At 37.0% G+C, this 18202-nt stretch overlaps 1 protein-coding gene across 1 annotated transcript; it reads right to left on the bottom strand.

Moving 5' to 3' along the window:
* Positions 1 to 3296: 3296 nt before the first annotated feature.
* Positions 3297 to 17456, bottom strand: LOC140241429 (major facilitator superfamily domain-containing protein 10-like). Its single transcript, XM_072321159.1, has 13 exons — positions 17253 to 17456; positions 16022 to 16118; positions 13195 to 13298; positions 11201 to 11359; positions 9989 to 10180; positions 9320 to 9416; positions 8761 to 8872; positions 7904 to 7959; positions 7285 to 7337; positions 6585 to 6675; positions 5802 to 5849; positions 4400 to 4489; positions 3297 to 3685 (listed from the first exon to the last, which is right to left on the bottom strand). Exons 1-13 carry the CDS (start codon positions 17454 to 17456, stop codon positions 3582 to 3584), a joined length of 1407 nt encoding a protein of 468 aa, XP_072177260.1. The 3' UTR covers positions 3297 to 3581.
* Between the last annotated feature and the right edge of the window lie 746 nt (positions 17457 to 18202).

Raw genomic sequence — 18202 nt, 5'->3', positions numbered from 1 at the left:
CACGACATGAAATTTGCACAAATTGTCACTGGCATTCAACACATATAGTGAAGACGAAAACTTTCGTACATGTCAATTTCGCGAATCTTGGCTCTAGCAAAATTCGTGAAATTAAAATGCATGGAAACATTCCTCATTTTACAGTAGTGCCATTTCATATGCACACAAGTTTATTGGTCACATTGCCTTGGGCAGTCAGTGCAATGAAGGTCTAAAAAAATTACTATGAATTAAAAATGCATTTCGAACTCTGTCTTAAAGAGACCTGACATAACAACCTATCCGATTTTAAACAAATCCTTGGTCCAAAGATATAACAATGTCCTCATTTTTTTCAACTGCCTTTTCATTGTCTCTTCTTGCTTTATCATTTCATTTGCAATTGATATTTCGATTTTCCTCTTGATAAAGATTTTGGGATACATTCAACCTTGTGCGAGGTGACTACCCTGAAAAGACTGTAAGCAGTATATTGATTTGATAATGCAAGCATGTGCCACTTACAATGTAGATGTAACATGATGGGGGGGGGGGGGGAGGGGTGGACTTATGCAAAGTTGTGCAGATTCCTATTCCCATTAAAAAAAATCCAGAGGAACACTATAAATTAGATGTTCTATCACACACTTGTGCAGGCAGGGGTTTCAATTTTCTGTTCTTTCTTCTCTCCTTTTTGTTGTAATTTTTGCCTTAACATCAAAATAGTAACTTAACAATCAAAGTAATGTGAAAACAAACCAATGACACTTCTCACATAGAAAACTACTTCAGCTTGTATCAAATATATATGATTTGTACTGTTACACGATAAACAGACGTCACAAAAGCCTGGAAAAGGGTATCAATCCTCATTACAACCAGTACAAGTCAGCCTGTTTTCAGCAGGTATCAAGACAACACATACATACATGTTCATCTGTATCATATGAACTCCATGAAATGAGCAACAAAAAAAAAAAAAAAAAACTAACTTACCTGTGACTGAACTTAAGTGGCTTCTTTTGTTGCCTGCCAGACAGAAGGGCCCTAAGGCTTGCGGACTCAAAAGATCACACACACACACACAAAAACCCGATGATTGCATCACATGACAGACCTTTCAAAACTCAGTCAAATTATGTCATGAACAAAACTTCCAATTTTGTGGTGAAATTTTGTGCGAGGGCCCTTCTGTCGGGCAAGCAACACTTTCATGTGTATTAAGATGATCATTTATGTAACTACATAGGGAAGGTAATGCAAGCACTAACTAATATTTTGACGCTATTAGGACAACCCGTGTGTAGCAGGATTCACGCGACAGTTGGAAAGTATCGTGGAGCGAGGTAGCGAGAACATAATTGCAGCAACAGAATGTCATCCACAGCAACTGACATCAATCCAGATTTCAGTGTCGCACAACTACATTATTCCTACAAGAGGGGCGCACTAAGAATGGACAAAAAGGTGCCAGTCCCTCACTACAAAATGTATGTTTTTTGGTCCACTCTCAGTCAAAATGCTGTGGACATTCACATTAATGTATTTTTTTTTTTTTTTAAACACAGATGCAGTAACAGAAACACTGTAGGCAATATTTTTCAAGTAAAAAGAGGGCTGCTCTCAAGTAACAAGACAGTAACAGCTGTTGAGTTTGAATGGCATAAAGTCAGAAACATCTAACCTTCAGAAGCTGAAATAGCTTTCACACCAGACCTCATTGCAATTTGATACCCAACTTTCAGTTGGATTCTAAAATCAGTCACCTATCTGATATTGCAAATTGTAAAGAAAGCACATCTAAATCTAGAGAATGCATGAGTTAGTTACTGTCTGAACAAAGAATATGAGGATGCATTTCTAAATGTAACACAAGTTTTAAAGCTTGACAAGACTTGTTGCTCAGTATTACTCGCCAGTTATTTAACTCATGTATGTATCTCCCCAAGTATGAGCGGCTCTAATACTTCCCTTCAACTTGACAGATGAGATTGCCCACTGTTAAACTGAGAAAGCGACTTTGACAGGCTTAGGAAACTTATCTGAGGAATGCTCAATGTGAAGTACCACTGGTAAGATTCAAAACTTGGGTTACTATCTCATTTCCTTGTGGAATAGAAACTTTGACTCGAGTTCATTCACACAGAATTTTTTTGGCATAGTTCCTGGAGAGAAGCATCAACATGATACCATTAATGATATGCCCTACTGTAACATCAGACAGACTGTAACCTTGGCTAGTCCGAAAAGAGTACAAACAATTTTACACACTTCTCCATCTAAATTCTGCACAGCATATGGGAGAACTAAATTGATGATAAAGATTAAACTATCACCCAAAAAAAAAAAAAAAATCATGATATAAGGTACACACCTGCAGCTTATCAACAAGTCATTTTGGTCTTTGCTTTATACAGACACCACATACTGCATATTGGCAGTTGGAACACAATTTACCTAACTGACCTGCAAGATTGCACAATGCACTCACAAACCACAAATAAATATGCTTCATTTATCATACATTCACTTTGTAAAAAGTGCATACAGACTCTTCGTGGTGTTTAAAGTAGTCATGACATTCTCTGCATGAAGTTTTCCATTTGGAGTAGCTTTATACTGACTTACAAACAAATAGAGACACAAAGCACAACCCAATCAAATGTGACTATCTGGCAATGCACTTTGCTGTCCATATTTTGTGCTCTAGCCTCTGACAAACGTTAAAATCATTATCAACACCCATTCCTGCAAAATACATCTCTTCTGCAAAGCATGACAAGCTTTGTGATGAAAGCAAAATAATGTGGCCCGAGAGAACCTGCTCAGGTGGTTATCAATCAAGACAAGCACAATGTAGCATGTAATTAGGCAGTTACTTTAATAATTCCACACTACAAACATGTACATCCCCAGAAGGAACCATTTGATAGATAGCATGGCATGTTAAGCAAGCATTCATTGAACTTTACAAAACTCCATGTTTTTTTGTTTAAGTACTCTGTTATTACTTCTCCATATCAACACTAACCCTTAGGAATACACTGGTCTAGTTGCCAGGACTGATGTTGAAACTTCCCATTCTTGACAACAAGTCTTCATAATATTTTGTGTATTAACAGCCAAATATATACTTGTGGCATGCAATTTCTGAATATCACAGATTTGTACTCATCTTCAAGAATACATATATATATATTTTTGCAGTATTTAGTTCTTTGCAGAGCTTCACACTCTACCATCTTAATTCAATCATAACTCAAAATATTTCTTTTTAGTCATTTCTAGGCAATGCCTGGTGCTTTTAAGCACCTGGGAATAAAAAGAACTGATACATTTCACATGCAGAGAAATTTAAATTTTGAGCAAACACCAACAACGACTACATTGTAAATCCCTTCGCAAGATCAATACTGCACAGGTGTAGCATTTCTTTGCATGGCTGTCAAAGTTTCACAAGATTCTACAATTAATGTAGGTATTTAAGGACAGCTCTCAATGTAGGTACTCATCCTGATGGGATTGCCAGTGTGTTCTCATGGCCCCCAAAATTACTCCCTTCATGTTCTATTCTCTGCGACACCTTTCAGGTTCTCCCCTAACTATTCCACCTTCTTTGGGACGACGCGACTGAGGATGAAGAGGGGAAACACCATGAGAAGAGCCCCCCAGATGTAGCAGACAGCTGCACCGGCACCCCAGTAAACTGGAAGGGACACAGAATCAAGTAGAAGGGACTATGCAGAAATGAGTTTGCAACACACCACACACATGTACACAAAAGAAAAAATAAATGTGCAGGAACATAGATACCTTCCATGTATTATATAGCATCACAAGTTCTAATTTTTTTTTCACCAAACTTTACCCAGATTTTACAAGTGTACAGAAAGTGTTACAGAAAGTGTACAGTGCTACTGCGCATTCGTATTCATCAACTCTCGAAATATCATCACTGAAACTAAGCGTTCCATGTAAGAGAATATTAATCTACTATGAGACATTTGTGCTTGAATAATCATACAGAGTCTTCTGAACATACTGACACACAACCAAACTCACACACAAACACATGCACAAACTAACTAACCAACCAACAAACAACCCAGATGCAATTACTGATACTCTTGTCATATATTTTGATAAAAGAGTCTAGATATACAACTCAAGGACAGTAGAAATTGCCAAAAAAAAAAAATGACATTGAAGGCTTTCACAAGAACATTGGAAGGACAAGTAGAAGTTTTCTTTCTCTCTGTTGTGTGTGTTTTTTGTTTGTTTGTTTGTTTGTTTTTTTGCAAGTCCAACAAAAATGCCACAGGAAGTAACAGGTATCAGTACAGCAATGTATGATGCCTGTGAAATCATATCTGATGATCAGTTACCATGACAACACAGAAGATATTTCCTGCGAGCCTACCTGCTGATGCCACAGCTGGTCCTATCGCCCTAGACAGGGCCCCTAGCGACCTGAAAATACCCATAATGGTCCCTTTCTGGTCCTCAGAGCCTGTAAGAACAACACAGAGCTGACACAGTGAGCTACACAACCAAGATGATTCAGCGAATATACTTTGGCATGTTATATTGTTTGGTGTATAGTGATAATGCAGGAAATGATATTAATGAACATATTCATGAGTTAAATAATTGTATAAAAGTGATATATATTGATAGTTTTGTATAGTTGTAAATGTCGGTTAATGTATTATGTTGTAATGGTGTATATATCATTTAATATGTGTTAGTTTCAATCGCATTCTGTGATATGTCTGTGGTGTACCTGTAATGTATCTAATGTTTGTTTTCTTGCGATATCCAATGTACGACAAATTTCCAGAGTGGACAATAATCAAATAATCAATCAATCAATCAATCAATCAATCAATCAATCAATCAATCAATCAATCAATCAATCAATCAATCAATCAGTCAGTCAGTCAGTCAATCAATCAATCAATCAATCAATCAATCAATCAATTAATCAATCAATCAACTTTCTCCATTCTCGTCTTTCAAGAGAGATAGATCCAGATGGTGGTATTTTGTGAAAATTTTGAAACATAACTGACTTTTGGGGTTCAGTCAAACACTTAGGAGATAGACTCTGACGTGTTTCGATACAGTGATATCAGGCCATGCTTTTCTTGGCTGTTCTATGGCCTGAGGGGTGAATCATCCGCCATCAGAAAATAAAGCTCCAAGAATCCTAATTTTTGGTGCAAATATTCTTTGCAGCATTCCTAACAATGTACTTGAGAAAAAAATCTGGCATTAAAACTAATTTCCTATGTATTCTATTGTTTTATAAATTTCCTACATATTTCCCTGTTTTTTACATTTTCTTTTCGTTACTTTTTTGTAAAATTTATAACAGAACATTTTTCAAGCATATTTATACTAAAAAGAATTGATTTTAGCCAATGACAGAGAAAATATTCATATCTTGGTACACAAAATCATCTTTTTCAACTATTTTCGGTCTGACGAGCATATGTAAAAGGTTGTGCAGCATCCTAATGATAAGCCCAATTTTCACAAAATTGGTGTCATAAGATCTGCAAGACTTGCAAGTTTAAAGTCACAAGCAGCACCATCAAAAAATTTAGTGCGGTGGAATGGTTGTGGAAAATGTCAAGGGGGGGAGGGGGTCAATGTAATCTGGTGACGTCAGCCGTGCACTACAGTACATTCATTTTTGCTCACACAAAATTGCACGCCTCAAACGCCTAAAGTTTCCAATGGAACTAACAGCACGTCACGTGATGAGCAATGGACCAATCAGATATCTAGAATCTTTTTACGTGTTGTATAATACTCACCAAACATCGTGACTATTGTTGTCATGCAAGGCACTACACTCCCAGATGCTGAGTTTAGGAGAAAATATGAAACAAGAAGGCAAAATAATCTTTTAAATCTCAATCATGATAAACGTTGCAACCATTTATCACATTTGTCTTACACTTAAATATCAAAAAACTGGGCAGAGAAAAAGGCACTGACATTCTGTAAAAGGGAACTTTCTTTTCATCACAAGCAACCAATTTCCTTGGGCCCTTTCACACACACACACACACAAAACATATTGGTTTTTTTTATCGTTATGCAAAATAGATCATATTTGCCCACATTCACACATGGCCAGAAAACCTCATTTAGTAGCAAGAGAAGCTCTTAAATCTCTCAACTGCTCACGCTGAAACAATGACCTAAGTAAGACCCTAGGCACCCTCATCATGGGATTTTAATAAATGATGGGATTTATTTATCTATTTATTTATTTATTTATTCATTTATTTATTCAATTTGAGGACAGTTCACAGACACTGCATGAGGCAAAAATAAACTTGGACTGACTGATATCTCCTTATATTTTAGGCTTTATTGCAAAATTTTGTTTTATGGTAGGATGTTTTATGATACAACAGACCTACACATATGCATCAAATGTGATGTAAAGAGGACCTTTAAGTTACAATTCAGTCATGAAACAGCATTCCTGATCTCTATTTTAAGCATACTTTGTATAAACCACATCAAACGGTCTTTGTTTCTCTCGAGTTACTTCCGTGTCATAGTAATTCCTCACAGTGTATACTTACCTAATGAAAACAGTGATAGACCAAAATAATACAGCATTGGGCCTGAAGCAAAGGCTATAACCACAAAGGCTGGGATCAGTAGCAGCATACCCTGTAAGAATATTATGATAGAATGCACAGTTGCTAAATGTCACACTACATAAGTGGATCACAGTGTATACATCAATATCACTCTAAATATGACTCTGAAAAAACAAAGCAAAATATAACATATCTATAAAACTAGAAGAGATATTGTTTCTTTGTGGATGATGTAGTTGCAAATTCTTTCAGTACAACACACTTACTTTTGGTCAAATAGGATGTGCCTGTTTGAAGAATTAGTGAATACATTAAGGCAGTAACTTTCAATTCTCCCTGGGCCTTGCACTACATTAGATAGTACATTGTAACACATAATCATTTTTCTCTCACAAAGATTGTATTGATATATCACCAAAGAAACTCCCCTCATCACCCTCAGTGTCAATTTTTTTTTTTAAAATAGATGGTTTTCAAAAAGAATCATACGAAAATCATATATCTCTTTTCAGCTATTAATCTTTATGATTTTACTATGTGTGGCACATCAATCAGTATCAAATTGGAAATGCATGGTACAAACGACAGTTTGTCATCATTCTAAATAGTAGACTGAATTGAAAACAAAAATTCAATCCAAAAAAAAAATTGGAAAATGTAATGAAATCTCTGTGCTTACCGTCATAGCGACCCTTTTTTCTTTTCCTGGCTTTATCCTACGTACATAACCACCTGTGAAAAAAGTTAAAATGTGATAAATCAAGGGAACAGAAAATTCTCAAACTTTGCAATGAAAATCGTATAACATAAAATATATATTTGTTCTCCTTTGTTTTAGTTTTTTTTTTTTCCAATGAGATAGGAAGAGATCCATTCATCCTGTCTTCTGTATTTGACATTAATCACATCTTGCATACAATAGAGAAGTTGTCCTCCTTTGTGCATACTTGCTGTCTTGAAAAGTAGTGGGAAGACACCCTTCAAAACTCTGGTTTTTCTTACAAAAAAAGAGCAAAACAAAACAACAAAATACAACACTTAACACTTGAAAGGAAAGAGATTAATCTACAGTGTATACAGATACACAGATGCATTGTAACCAGCTCTGAAGAACAGTGTCTCACCAATGTTTGTCACCAAGGCAACAACAGCTGCTCATTAGACTGACAAATGCCTTTTTTTAAACCCTATTGACTGGACAAACAGCAAAACAAAGGAAGAGGTATTTCCAGGAAATCCTTAAATCCTATGATCAGACATCATGGGACAAGAAAGAGAGTGAAGCCAATTGTTCTCACCTTGTACCATTGCCATTATGAGACCCATGAAGACAAACATTTTGCCTTGTTGCATGCTGCAATAGACAAACAGGCAAACAAATTAATCAAACAAAGTCACAGAAAGAAATCAGTGAAAGAAGAGTTACTTCACTGGGGAATGTTGATTTTGAATGATATCAAGAAAGTCAAAGCAATAGGTACCACAAGATTTTGAGCAAAGACAAGAATTCATTTACAAAGTTATCATGTTATTATATATGTTAGTATGTTAGTCAGTATACCATGGTGCTCAAAGGGGAGTGTAACCCTAATCAGGCCGGGCTTTTTTGGCTTATGCTACAACCGGAGGGGGGGGGGGGGGGGGGGGGGGGGCGGATTCCGGTTTTTATGACTTTCATGACAGAGCCCTGTTTTCCACAGGAAATGTACACAAAATCACAAAATTATGCCCGTTTTGGGGTGACTGGCCGCTACAAAATGGGCGTGGCTTCAAAAAGTACGCGCAGACGCTGCAAATTTGGTCTCAAAAGTTGCGCGAGAAAGAAAGTCAAGAAGCCTCACGATGAGGCCTTCTCTTGTTACAGAATTATAGCGCGATAGCGGATTCTGCCCCCCCCCCCCCCCATAGGTACATTCAGGTACCTATTTAATGTCTGGAAGTGTTCATGAGATTAAAATTTTGAATTCGTGTTTCACATCACATTCTGATTTTGACTGGAATATTGCATCATTTCACCCAAAAACAGCAAAAGTCAACATCTTAATAAAGAACATCAATTTCACTTCTGTTGGACTGCACTCTCCTCCTTCAACATATGAGACCTTCTATACATCCTAGATTTACCACTCACACCAGCTGTGTAGTGTAGAGTTACCTGGTGTACTGGAATCGTATATGAACCAGGAAAGTTAGGGTGAACTCCAGGCCAGAGAAAAGGAAGAGGTAGATGAAGTAGCACAGTCCTATCTGCCGCAACATTTGCAGTTCTGATGGAGATTCAAAAGAAAATTGGGCCTCGGTTGATATCCGTTCACTAGAAAGTCTTCTTGATTTGGTTAGGAATTTGATCTAGGCACCTGTCTTCAAAGAGACATCATTTTACTAACAATGGTAGACAGCATAATTGCATATGGTCCTGCTATTTCTTTTATTCATTCAGTTAAGTAGCTAGTCTTTATATGATATTAACCATATCAAATGTTGCAAGAACAAATACTACAGTACTGTCTAATATTTACAAACCATAAGCACACACTTTTTAATAAAAATAAAAAATAAAATAAAAATCGTAACTGATACTGTAAGGAAGCTGGTATATAACTTACTACTGCAACTTGCTACTGCAACTTGTGCTACATGTAAACATAATGGACTTATAAGTACTGTCATATTGAGATGAAACCTTAGTTGTTAATCATTTTTACAACATTTACCTTTGGAAGTAGCATTCCTGACTGCTGAGAACCGAAACAGACTAACTGGGTTGACTAGATTCTGGGTATCTTGAATGCTATTGAAAAATGATGATGCCTGAAAAGATGCAAAGAGAAAGCAATATATGTTTAAAACACACAATACAAGTATTACTTGGAGCAGCAGTACTTATAGAAGGAGTAGTAATAGCAGCAGCGGCAGCGGCAGCGGCAGCAGCGGCAGCGGCAGCAGCGGCAGCAGCGGCAGCGGCAGCAGCGGCAGCAGCGGCAGCGGCAGCAGCGGCAGCGGCAGCGGCAGCGGCAGCAGCAGCAGCGGCAGCGGCAGCAGCAGCAGCGGCAGCGGCAGCGGCAGCAGCAGCAGCAGCAGAAGTAGTAGAAGTAGTAGTAGTAGTAGTAGTAATAATAATAATAATAATAATAATGGTAGTTGTTGTAGTTTCAATAATAACAGTAGAATTTGTAATGTCAGTTGGAGTATTAAAGCAGAAGTACCAGGTAGAAGTAGTAGATGGTGTAATGGTGGCATAAGAATAGTACTTAACAGCTGCTGTAAAAGAGCAGGGGGAAACAATGATTTCATCAATATTTAGCAAAACCAGTTAAAAAGAGCAGAAGTATAGTCACCACGATGGTTCAGGATTACTGTCACCATTTTGCATATTTCATTACCCGCTTCTCCGCCGGCAGTGTCTCGCTAAGAAAGGCGTATACGAAGAGAAAATCTGCAACGGCCAATGACAAGGCAAGCAAAGCGGGTGTGGCCAGATACGACCCCTCCGAGAAGACACCTCCACGGGCAAAGTAGGCTCCGATCATGGGACCAACGATGAAACCCACAGAGAATGCTAATCCTATCAAGGCCTGGATGAAACACGTAAAGCAAAAGATTGCTCAACAATAGTTTCACAAAAGATTGCTCAACAATAGTTTCACAAAACATTTACGGAATACACTGAATATTTTGTGAGGTTTTTATTTTACCGAATTTCACAAGTCAGGTGCTATTTTCAAATTTAAAGACATGCAAGATATCGACTCTGATCCCAACATCAATATGACGTGTAGAAGTACATTTCTTCTTGCAGTACTCTACTCCACGACTTTGAATTTGACCACTCACAAAATTGTTGGGATGTCCTAATTCACAAAAATTAGAGTAGCTGGATATATGGTGTATAGAGTAGCTTGGTGATTTAAATTGAAACAATGTCATATGAAAAACAATCTTAAAGACGAACACTGTTTCTTGGAAAAGCAAGTTACAGGTCATACTGTCTGTCATACTCCTCATATTCCTTATACCTCCATACATTTCTAACATTTGACAGAGAGCACAAGAACAACTCTGCTTGCCAGCTCAGTAGATCAATTATTTTGGGTTTTTATTTATTCTCCTTCTACTGTCTTCAAGCAAAGCAATACTTGTTTCTGCAAATTGTATGAAATCATTCACAGAACAACCATGAAATATAGAATGAAGAGAATATATTTTAAGTATTCATATAGTTGCTCCAATGAAATATCTGCATGCTAAGCAAAAATAAAACCTACCGACAAACATAACCCTAACCCCTAACCTCATTCTCACATCAAACTAAATTAAAAAACCTTATCGCAACCCTAACCCTAACCCTATTAAAAGTCCTTGGAGAAAATAAGACTGAAGCAACTGTCACAGGAGCAAATGTTGTGTCACCAGTACGACACAACAGATTCGTGTACTGTAAAGGACACGGCTGTATGGATTTTTTTTTCTAAATACACACATAAAATACACACACACTTATTTTTAAGCAAATACATATGAAAAATGATAATCACAACACCAGGCTGCGCTAATGACCACATAAAAAAAAATCTGATAAAGATTTGTGTTCTCACCATCCCCTTCCCACGTCTCTCCCTAGACGATACATCGGTGACGATTGTTGTGCTGAGACTGACATTACCCTTGCTGATTCCGCCCACGATCCGTGCCAAAACAAACAGGCCAAAGTTGTGAGACACAGCCCACAGTGCGTAAGATGAAGCAATGCCCACCTGCAAAGACAGATGACAGAATGTAAGGAATAGAACACAAGTTCATGCATCTCTCCATAAAAAAAAAAAAAAAAAAAATAGGTCATCACGCTTGCAACAATCCCATTGAGTCATTATTAGTCAAGTCCTATCAGTTCAAATGTTGGAGACACATCTTAAAATCCATACAGGGAGAACTCTCCCCTCTTACTTCCGTAATACTACACGTCCAAGCATAACATAGTCTTGAAATTGGGATGGGTAGACAGTGAACCAAATAATACCTACAATTTCAGCAGTTTTCTGATATATTTATAAACTGAAAGAAAGATATATCTTACCCGGATGTATTCAAGTTTAGGCAAGCTTACAAGTAGATGACTTCAATGAATTCACTTGAACAAAGAGTGGTTGCCTTCCCAGTATCAAAGTTTTTAACTTCTACATACAGTGCTATCCCGTTATAGCGAATATGGTTATAACGAAATTCCTGTTACAACAAAGTAAAAATTTGTTTTTTTTTAATGTTCATTTGTTCAGTTATAACAAAATTTTGAAGAAAACTGCTGGTCCCGAGGACTTCGTTATAACAGGAGTCCACTGCATATGAGGTGATACCTGCACATATTCATGCAAAATGTATGCATCCCAAATGTGTCATGCATTTTGACAAGAAAAATCACTCCTCCCGGCAGAACAAAATACTCAAATAGACTCCTTTAACTAAATTCACATCTAGCATATTCCTGCATAATAACATCTTCCATGTAGCTCAAACCAAAGACATGAATTCTGAAAATTTTTACAATGGTTTTCTTGACCTGTTGTAATCTATTTTCTGCTAGATATCTCTTCTTTCTACAATGACTGAGCAAAAAATGGATCCAATGTTCAAAGGAAGATGCAAATAAAAAACAAACAAAAAACTCTTACATATCTTAATCATGGGATGGAATACAGTGGTATAAGAAATACAATAGAATATCTAAAATGGGGAATTTTGTAGTATAATGTATCAAGACTTCAATACAGTACAAAGGCAACATTTGCATTCATCCTGCACCTTGCATAGCAAATATCTTTTGTTTCTTAAAAATCGAACAAGAACAGCTGTACTTCACACATTCTTTTCTGAACAAAGCAAACCATTCAAACAGACACAGTGCTTGTGCATTGGTCAATAGTTTTCACCCCTTTCAAGGACACACATTCTGATTCTCACTCTCTCAAATAAAAAAATTTGAATATAAAAAGTTTCCACAAAAAAAAAAAAAAAAAAAAAATCGAACTTGGGCATACCACCTGCTGACAGTGCAATATTTGTGCTGAGATATTTTATTCATATATTTTGAAAGATGATAATGAGGATCATAATAATATTTTTATGAACACAATCGAACAGATGTTGCTTTTTTCTTCTTTACTTGGTATCTATCTATCTATCTGTACATCAATCCAATCTATGTATATCTTGGTCTCGACTGTGCATTCAATTATTCATAATGTATATGTATCTATATATCTATCAATTGAACTATCTATAATAATAATAATAATAATAATAATAATAATTGCATTTATATGGCGCTTCATACTGACGTTTCTAAGCACACTTTGCTACTCATACAAATAAATTAAAAAACACAATAACATTAACAAAATCAGCGTTAACAGTAACAAAAGAAGAAGAAAGAAAATCTATCCATCCATCTATCTATCTATCTATCTATCTATCTATCTATCTATCTATCTATCCATCTACAAACAGGTAGATGAAGAGAAAGAAAGGGAAAGAGGGAGAGCAAGTGACAATTTGTTTTCTTGGAGAAGATCGCTCATCCAATGAAATTATTCACCATTGTAATGAGCATGACTGGCCGTCTGCCATAGACATCGGACGCAGCTCCTATCATTGGACTGGTCAGGAATTGCAGAAGAGAAAACAAGGACCCCAGGATGCCTGCAGGGAAGACAGAACAAATCAGCAAAATCATGAAAACAGGCCTTAGATTCCAGTTTTAACATAGAGAGAAAATACCTGGAAAATGTGATATGGCAGTTCAGAATCTAACGCCTAATGTCAATGATTGGTTGAGAGCGTATTGGTGATGAGGCAAATATGATTTAGCCTAACACATAATGTCGCTTATGGCTGGTCATAAGTAAAGTACATGATGACTCGACATTAGCACTTTCATGTCATTAGCGATGGAGCAAGATTTTGTTTTATTTTATACTTGCAATGAGGGTAATTTATCAAATGGCATGGATCAGTTTGATCATTTTACAAAGTGAGTAATACACATCGTTTTGTTCAGGCATTAGTATTTACTGACACTTGTACCTTTGAAACGGTCCAAACACCTTTGCCTATCGCCTCCCACGTATTTAGACTGTTCTAAGGGTAACTTGTGTAGGTAATTCTTACTGAAGCCCTCATTGATGTCAATTATTTGTACAATACTACAAACCACACACCACTGAAGAGTTAAACAACACTGTCAGGAAATTAACCATCTAGAAGAGTGTCCTTCAATGAAATCAGAGAGCAACTGATCAGAGATTGTTTGCGCAAAATCATAAGAAGCATTTCAAAAAAGTGTTGGTAGTTTAAACATCAGAAGGCCAACTATCACAGAATGCTAGGAGTTCTCTGAAAAAAAAAAGCTTCCCACGGACAGTTTGAAAATCCTGATCTCTTATGTGCCAACGAATACAAACATTAAAGCAATTAAGTGGGTTTTTTTTAATCCTCTCTCTCTTATTTCTATTTGTGCACACCAATACTACATCAATGAAGGCAATATCTTTCTCTCTCTCTCTCTCTCTTTCTTATTCTTATTATTTACAACAGTGAACTTCTCAAGCCTTCAAGACAAAGGAAACAAACAAACAAACAAACACACACACACACAAGAAAGACAGATTCATACTTGTGCCACATTTATGTGTAATCACCCTGATTCTGAAAGTATGCAATTCATCGGTTTGTTACGCTGGCATATCATGCAGTTCTCTGCACTAACAAACTAGAGCAAAGGACTCAGAAAACTAAAACCAGTGCTTCAATAAGCTCTGATTGTTACCAGTACTTATCCACTGTGTACACAAAGGCAGGCAGGGTCATCTCAGGGTTTTACACAATTGTTTCCTATATATACCATCTATTCCCAAATCTGCTACTGTAAACAGACTAGCTATCATGTCTATCTGTCCCTGACCCAGCATAGCCACAAAAGCTTACTGTCTTCTGTGTCACTGCCTGACAATGACAATGGGGCCATTCTCATCGAAAAAAAAAAAAAGTGAAATAAAACTAAATAAGATAATATAAAATAAAACCGCTATGTTCATCATTACTGTTCATCCTGAAACAACAAAAAATATCAGAAACAGCCTGAATTTTTGCCATATCAATATGCATGCATACAGGTGTACTTGGCTCAACAGTCTGCTTTATGCAAATATGGCTATGACATAACCAAGACCTGGGCAGCCTGCTGCATGTTTGGTGTAAGACCACAGGAAGGATTCCAGACATCAAGTAGAAGCTATGCATGTGACAATATCACAATTTATCTTTGGCTAGTGTTTCTCACTTGCAAACTGCCACAGCACAAACTTTACGTGAAGATAGAAAAATTAACAAGCCCGTCAGAAATATTTCTAAGAATGTTTTGACTGGCTTTTGCTACAGTTGCCTGAAACAACTTTTATCCAAATGTCCCAAGTTTTCTAATTTTGCAACTTTGTTCACTGGCAGTGTGATCAGCCCTAATCATGGCATGTACAACAATAAGGATACACAGATACGAGTTATAAAAGAGCCTTGTGATACATGTGTTTGTAACCACACACTGGCTTCCTGTCAAGATTTCCTTTCAAAATTTCCCTTTCGAAACGAGCAAGAGATTAAACTTTTTGAGGTTGCAAAACTCTGGACTTATCCCTCATTCTTGTAAAAAACTGTGAGTACATTATTTGTTTGACTTAACAAATATGATGCGCTAGTCTTGTGACACATGACCACTCATACAGCCAGACTTCATGACTCTACTTTAAATTGTTGACTGCAATTTTACAATAACACAAGTCAACATAGGGATCACTTGTACCTACAACACACATAAACAACAATAACTAAAATACAAATTATGATCTAATACAACATTGCATGTCTACAAGTATGGAGTTTTAAAGGGTGTGTACAGTTCTGGTTGAGGTGAGGATTTAGCTTTTAACGTTTTGCGAGACATTCAGAAACCACACTATGAGATGTCAAAGAGCATGCAATTCTAAGGGGTATCAAAAGTTTATTTGATGAATATCGGTTTTGAAATGGCTGAGATATCCAAAAACAAGGTGAAACAAAGAGATCCTAATAAAAGGCATGGCCTGTCGCCTTTTATTATTATCACTTTTGTGGATATCTCAGCCATTTGAAAACCAATTTACATCAAATAAATGTTGAATCCTTCTTAAAATTACATGCTCTTTCATATTTCATAAGATGTTTCTCATTATCTCACTTAGGAATGTTCAAAGCATGAATCACCACCTCAACCAGTACTGTACAGTCCCTTTAAGGGCATCATTTTGGATTACTGAGTATTAATGTAAAGCCCTGAATACCCAAACACAGGACTAACTATACATAATGCAATTTGTGTCCAAAATATTTACCTCCAAACAAGACAGAGTTGTACTTTTCGATGTTGGGGATGTGCAGGACTTCCCTAAACTGATTCACGCTCTGTTGCAAAGTGGAATACAGGCCTCCCTGTGTAAAACATGGCACGGAAATAGAAAGCAATATCAATTCATGCACATGAAAGAAGATCTCAACCTTCAATAAGCAACAGTTCGAACACATATCAACTTTTCTTCCTTTTTTTCTTTTTTTTTTAAATAATATATATCAAAGTAATATCTCGTAAAAATATCATGTAAATATATACGTCGGTTGAGAAAGAGAAGAGCGTTAAGTTGCCACTAAACCCATAGTGTTCGAGACAACTTAACGTCCTTCTCACTCTCAGTCAACGCATTGTGCTTATCATGGAGAGTGGATTGTAAATCTTTATTACACAACTTGTTCAAATTAGATGAGGTGATAATGTCATGGCCTCACAAGTCTCACAATGACTAACGGAAATCCTCATAAAAATGTCGTTTCTTAGACATGAAGTCATGAAGGATAAGTTGTAGCTCTCACATCAAAGTAAAAGTTTGTTGCGATGTAATAACCATACAATGGTCACATGTGAAACTAATGATATTTGACAACCCTTTTGTGTAATCATTTCATGTGTTATCATGATGAAACTTCTGCCATTATGGTTATCTGATTAAATACTCTATCAAAGTCAATCCAAACATGGTGTGGGACTACAATTTAAATCCTTTTCAGAGGGGTAAAGCAGATTACCTCATCATTCATTAATTGATGTAGAATCTACCAACTGATTTGCCAGGTGTATCATAGACACGCACTCACACATGAGACAGACACACATACCTTATTTGTTATTAAGTATTGGTGGAGATTAGGACTGGGCTTCTAACTTTTTGTGAGATACCAAGAAACCACTTATGAAATAGTACAGGCCATACAGTTCTAAGAGGAATTCAAAGTTCGTTTGATGAAAAAGTTTTGGAATGGCCGAGACACCCAAAAACAAAGTAACACAAAGCGATCATAATAAAAGGTGGGTCCCACCTTTTATAAGGATCGCTCTGCTTTGGATATCTCGGCCATTTCAAAACCAATTTTCATCAAATACCGTAAACTTTGAATTCCTTTTGGAATTACATGCTCGCTCACATTTTATAAGAGGTTTCTCATTATCTCATCAAAAAATTTAGAAACCTGAAGTTAGGTCTCAACCAAAACTATACGATCCCTTTAAAGTACCTGACTCTGTTGGCCGTAGTAATCAAGCAGCGATGGGAAGAGGGGAAGAATCATGGTAAAGGCCAGAAGATCCAGGATCAAGGAGACAAAGATGATCAGGAATGTTCGATTGGTTGTGTGCGCCGGCATCGTTGATTCCTGACTTGGCCTCGCAGCCTGGCCGTCTGTTTCCGAGTTGTATGTCTTCTGTCTCGTGGACACCATGCTTATTGTTGTCTGCAGTGCAGAACACAAATGGATGGAAACATCAGTCACAACCATTCGAAGCTTAGCATAATGTCAAATTTGGAAAGTACCGTTCTCCAGTTGCTCCCCAGCACAGCAAATAGACAGAAAAGCAGACAGACAGGCAGACAGGCAGACACACATACACACAGAAATCATTGCTACATTCATGCACAGAGTTTGGGGGATTTTGTTCCACTAGGCCTATTACAACATACTTAAACTACTTCCTTGCTTCACTTTCAACAGCATCCAATCCTTCAGGTGCATTTTGATCAGTAAACAATCTGTTCTTAGTGTTGACACAGGTTCCTTTGCCAAATGGGCACAACAACAAGCTATGTGATTACTCCTGAAGTTGCTGCTACTCATTTTTTGACAGAGTAAGTTTTTTCATTTGATTAGTACACATTTTGTCTGGCGGGAGTATTTCAAATCAACAGCTTCCACAGAACTCATGAACTTTTGAGATATGAAAGGGGATGAGGTCATGGATCAAGATATACCCTACTCAGGACATATATGAAGGAAAATCTGCAGCATGAACATGTGACAGCAGAGACATGCACAGACTAGTGGTATCAGGACCTGGTATAAAAAGTAAAAAGCACTTTCATTTCTGTTAACACACATCAAGGACACAAGATTGCTAGTTGATACACACACACACACACACACACGCACACACACAACACATGTTACACAAACAATTTCCTACACTTCAT

This window comes from Diadema setosum, chromosome 18 (genome assembly GCF_964275005.1).
Source record: "Diadema setosum chromosome 18, eeDiaSeto1, whole genome shotgun sequence".
Lineage (NCBI taxonomy): Eukaryota > Metazoa > Echinodermata > Echinoidea > Diadematoida > Diadematidae > Diadema > Diadema setosum.
The sequence above is the reverse complement of the archived record's forward strand: the minus strand, read 5'-3'. Positions and strand labels throughout refer to the sequence as shown.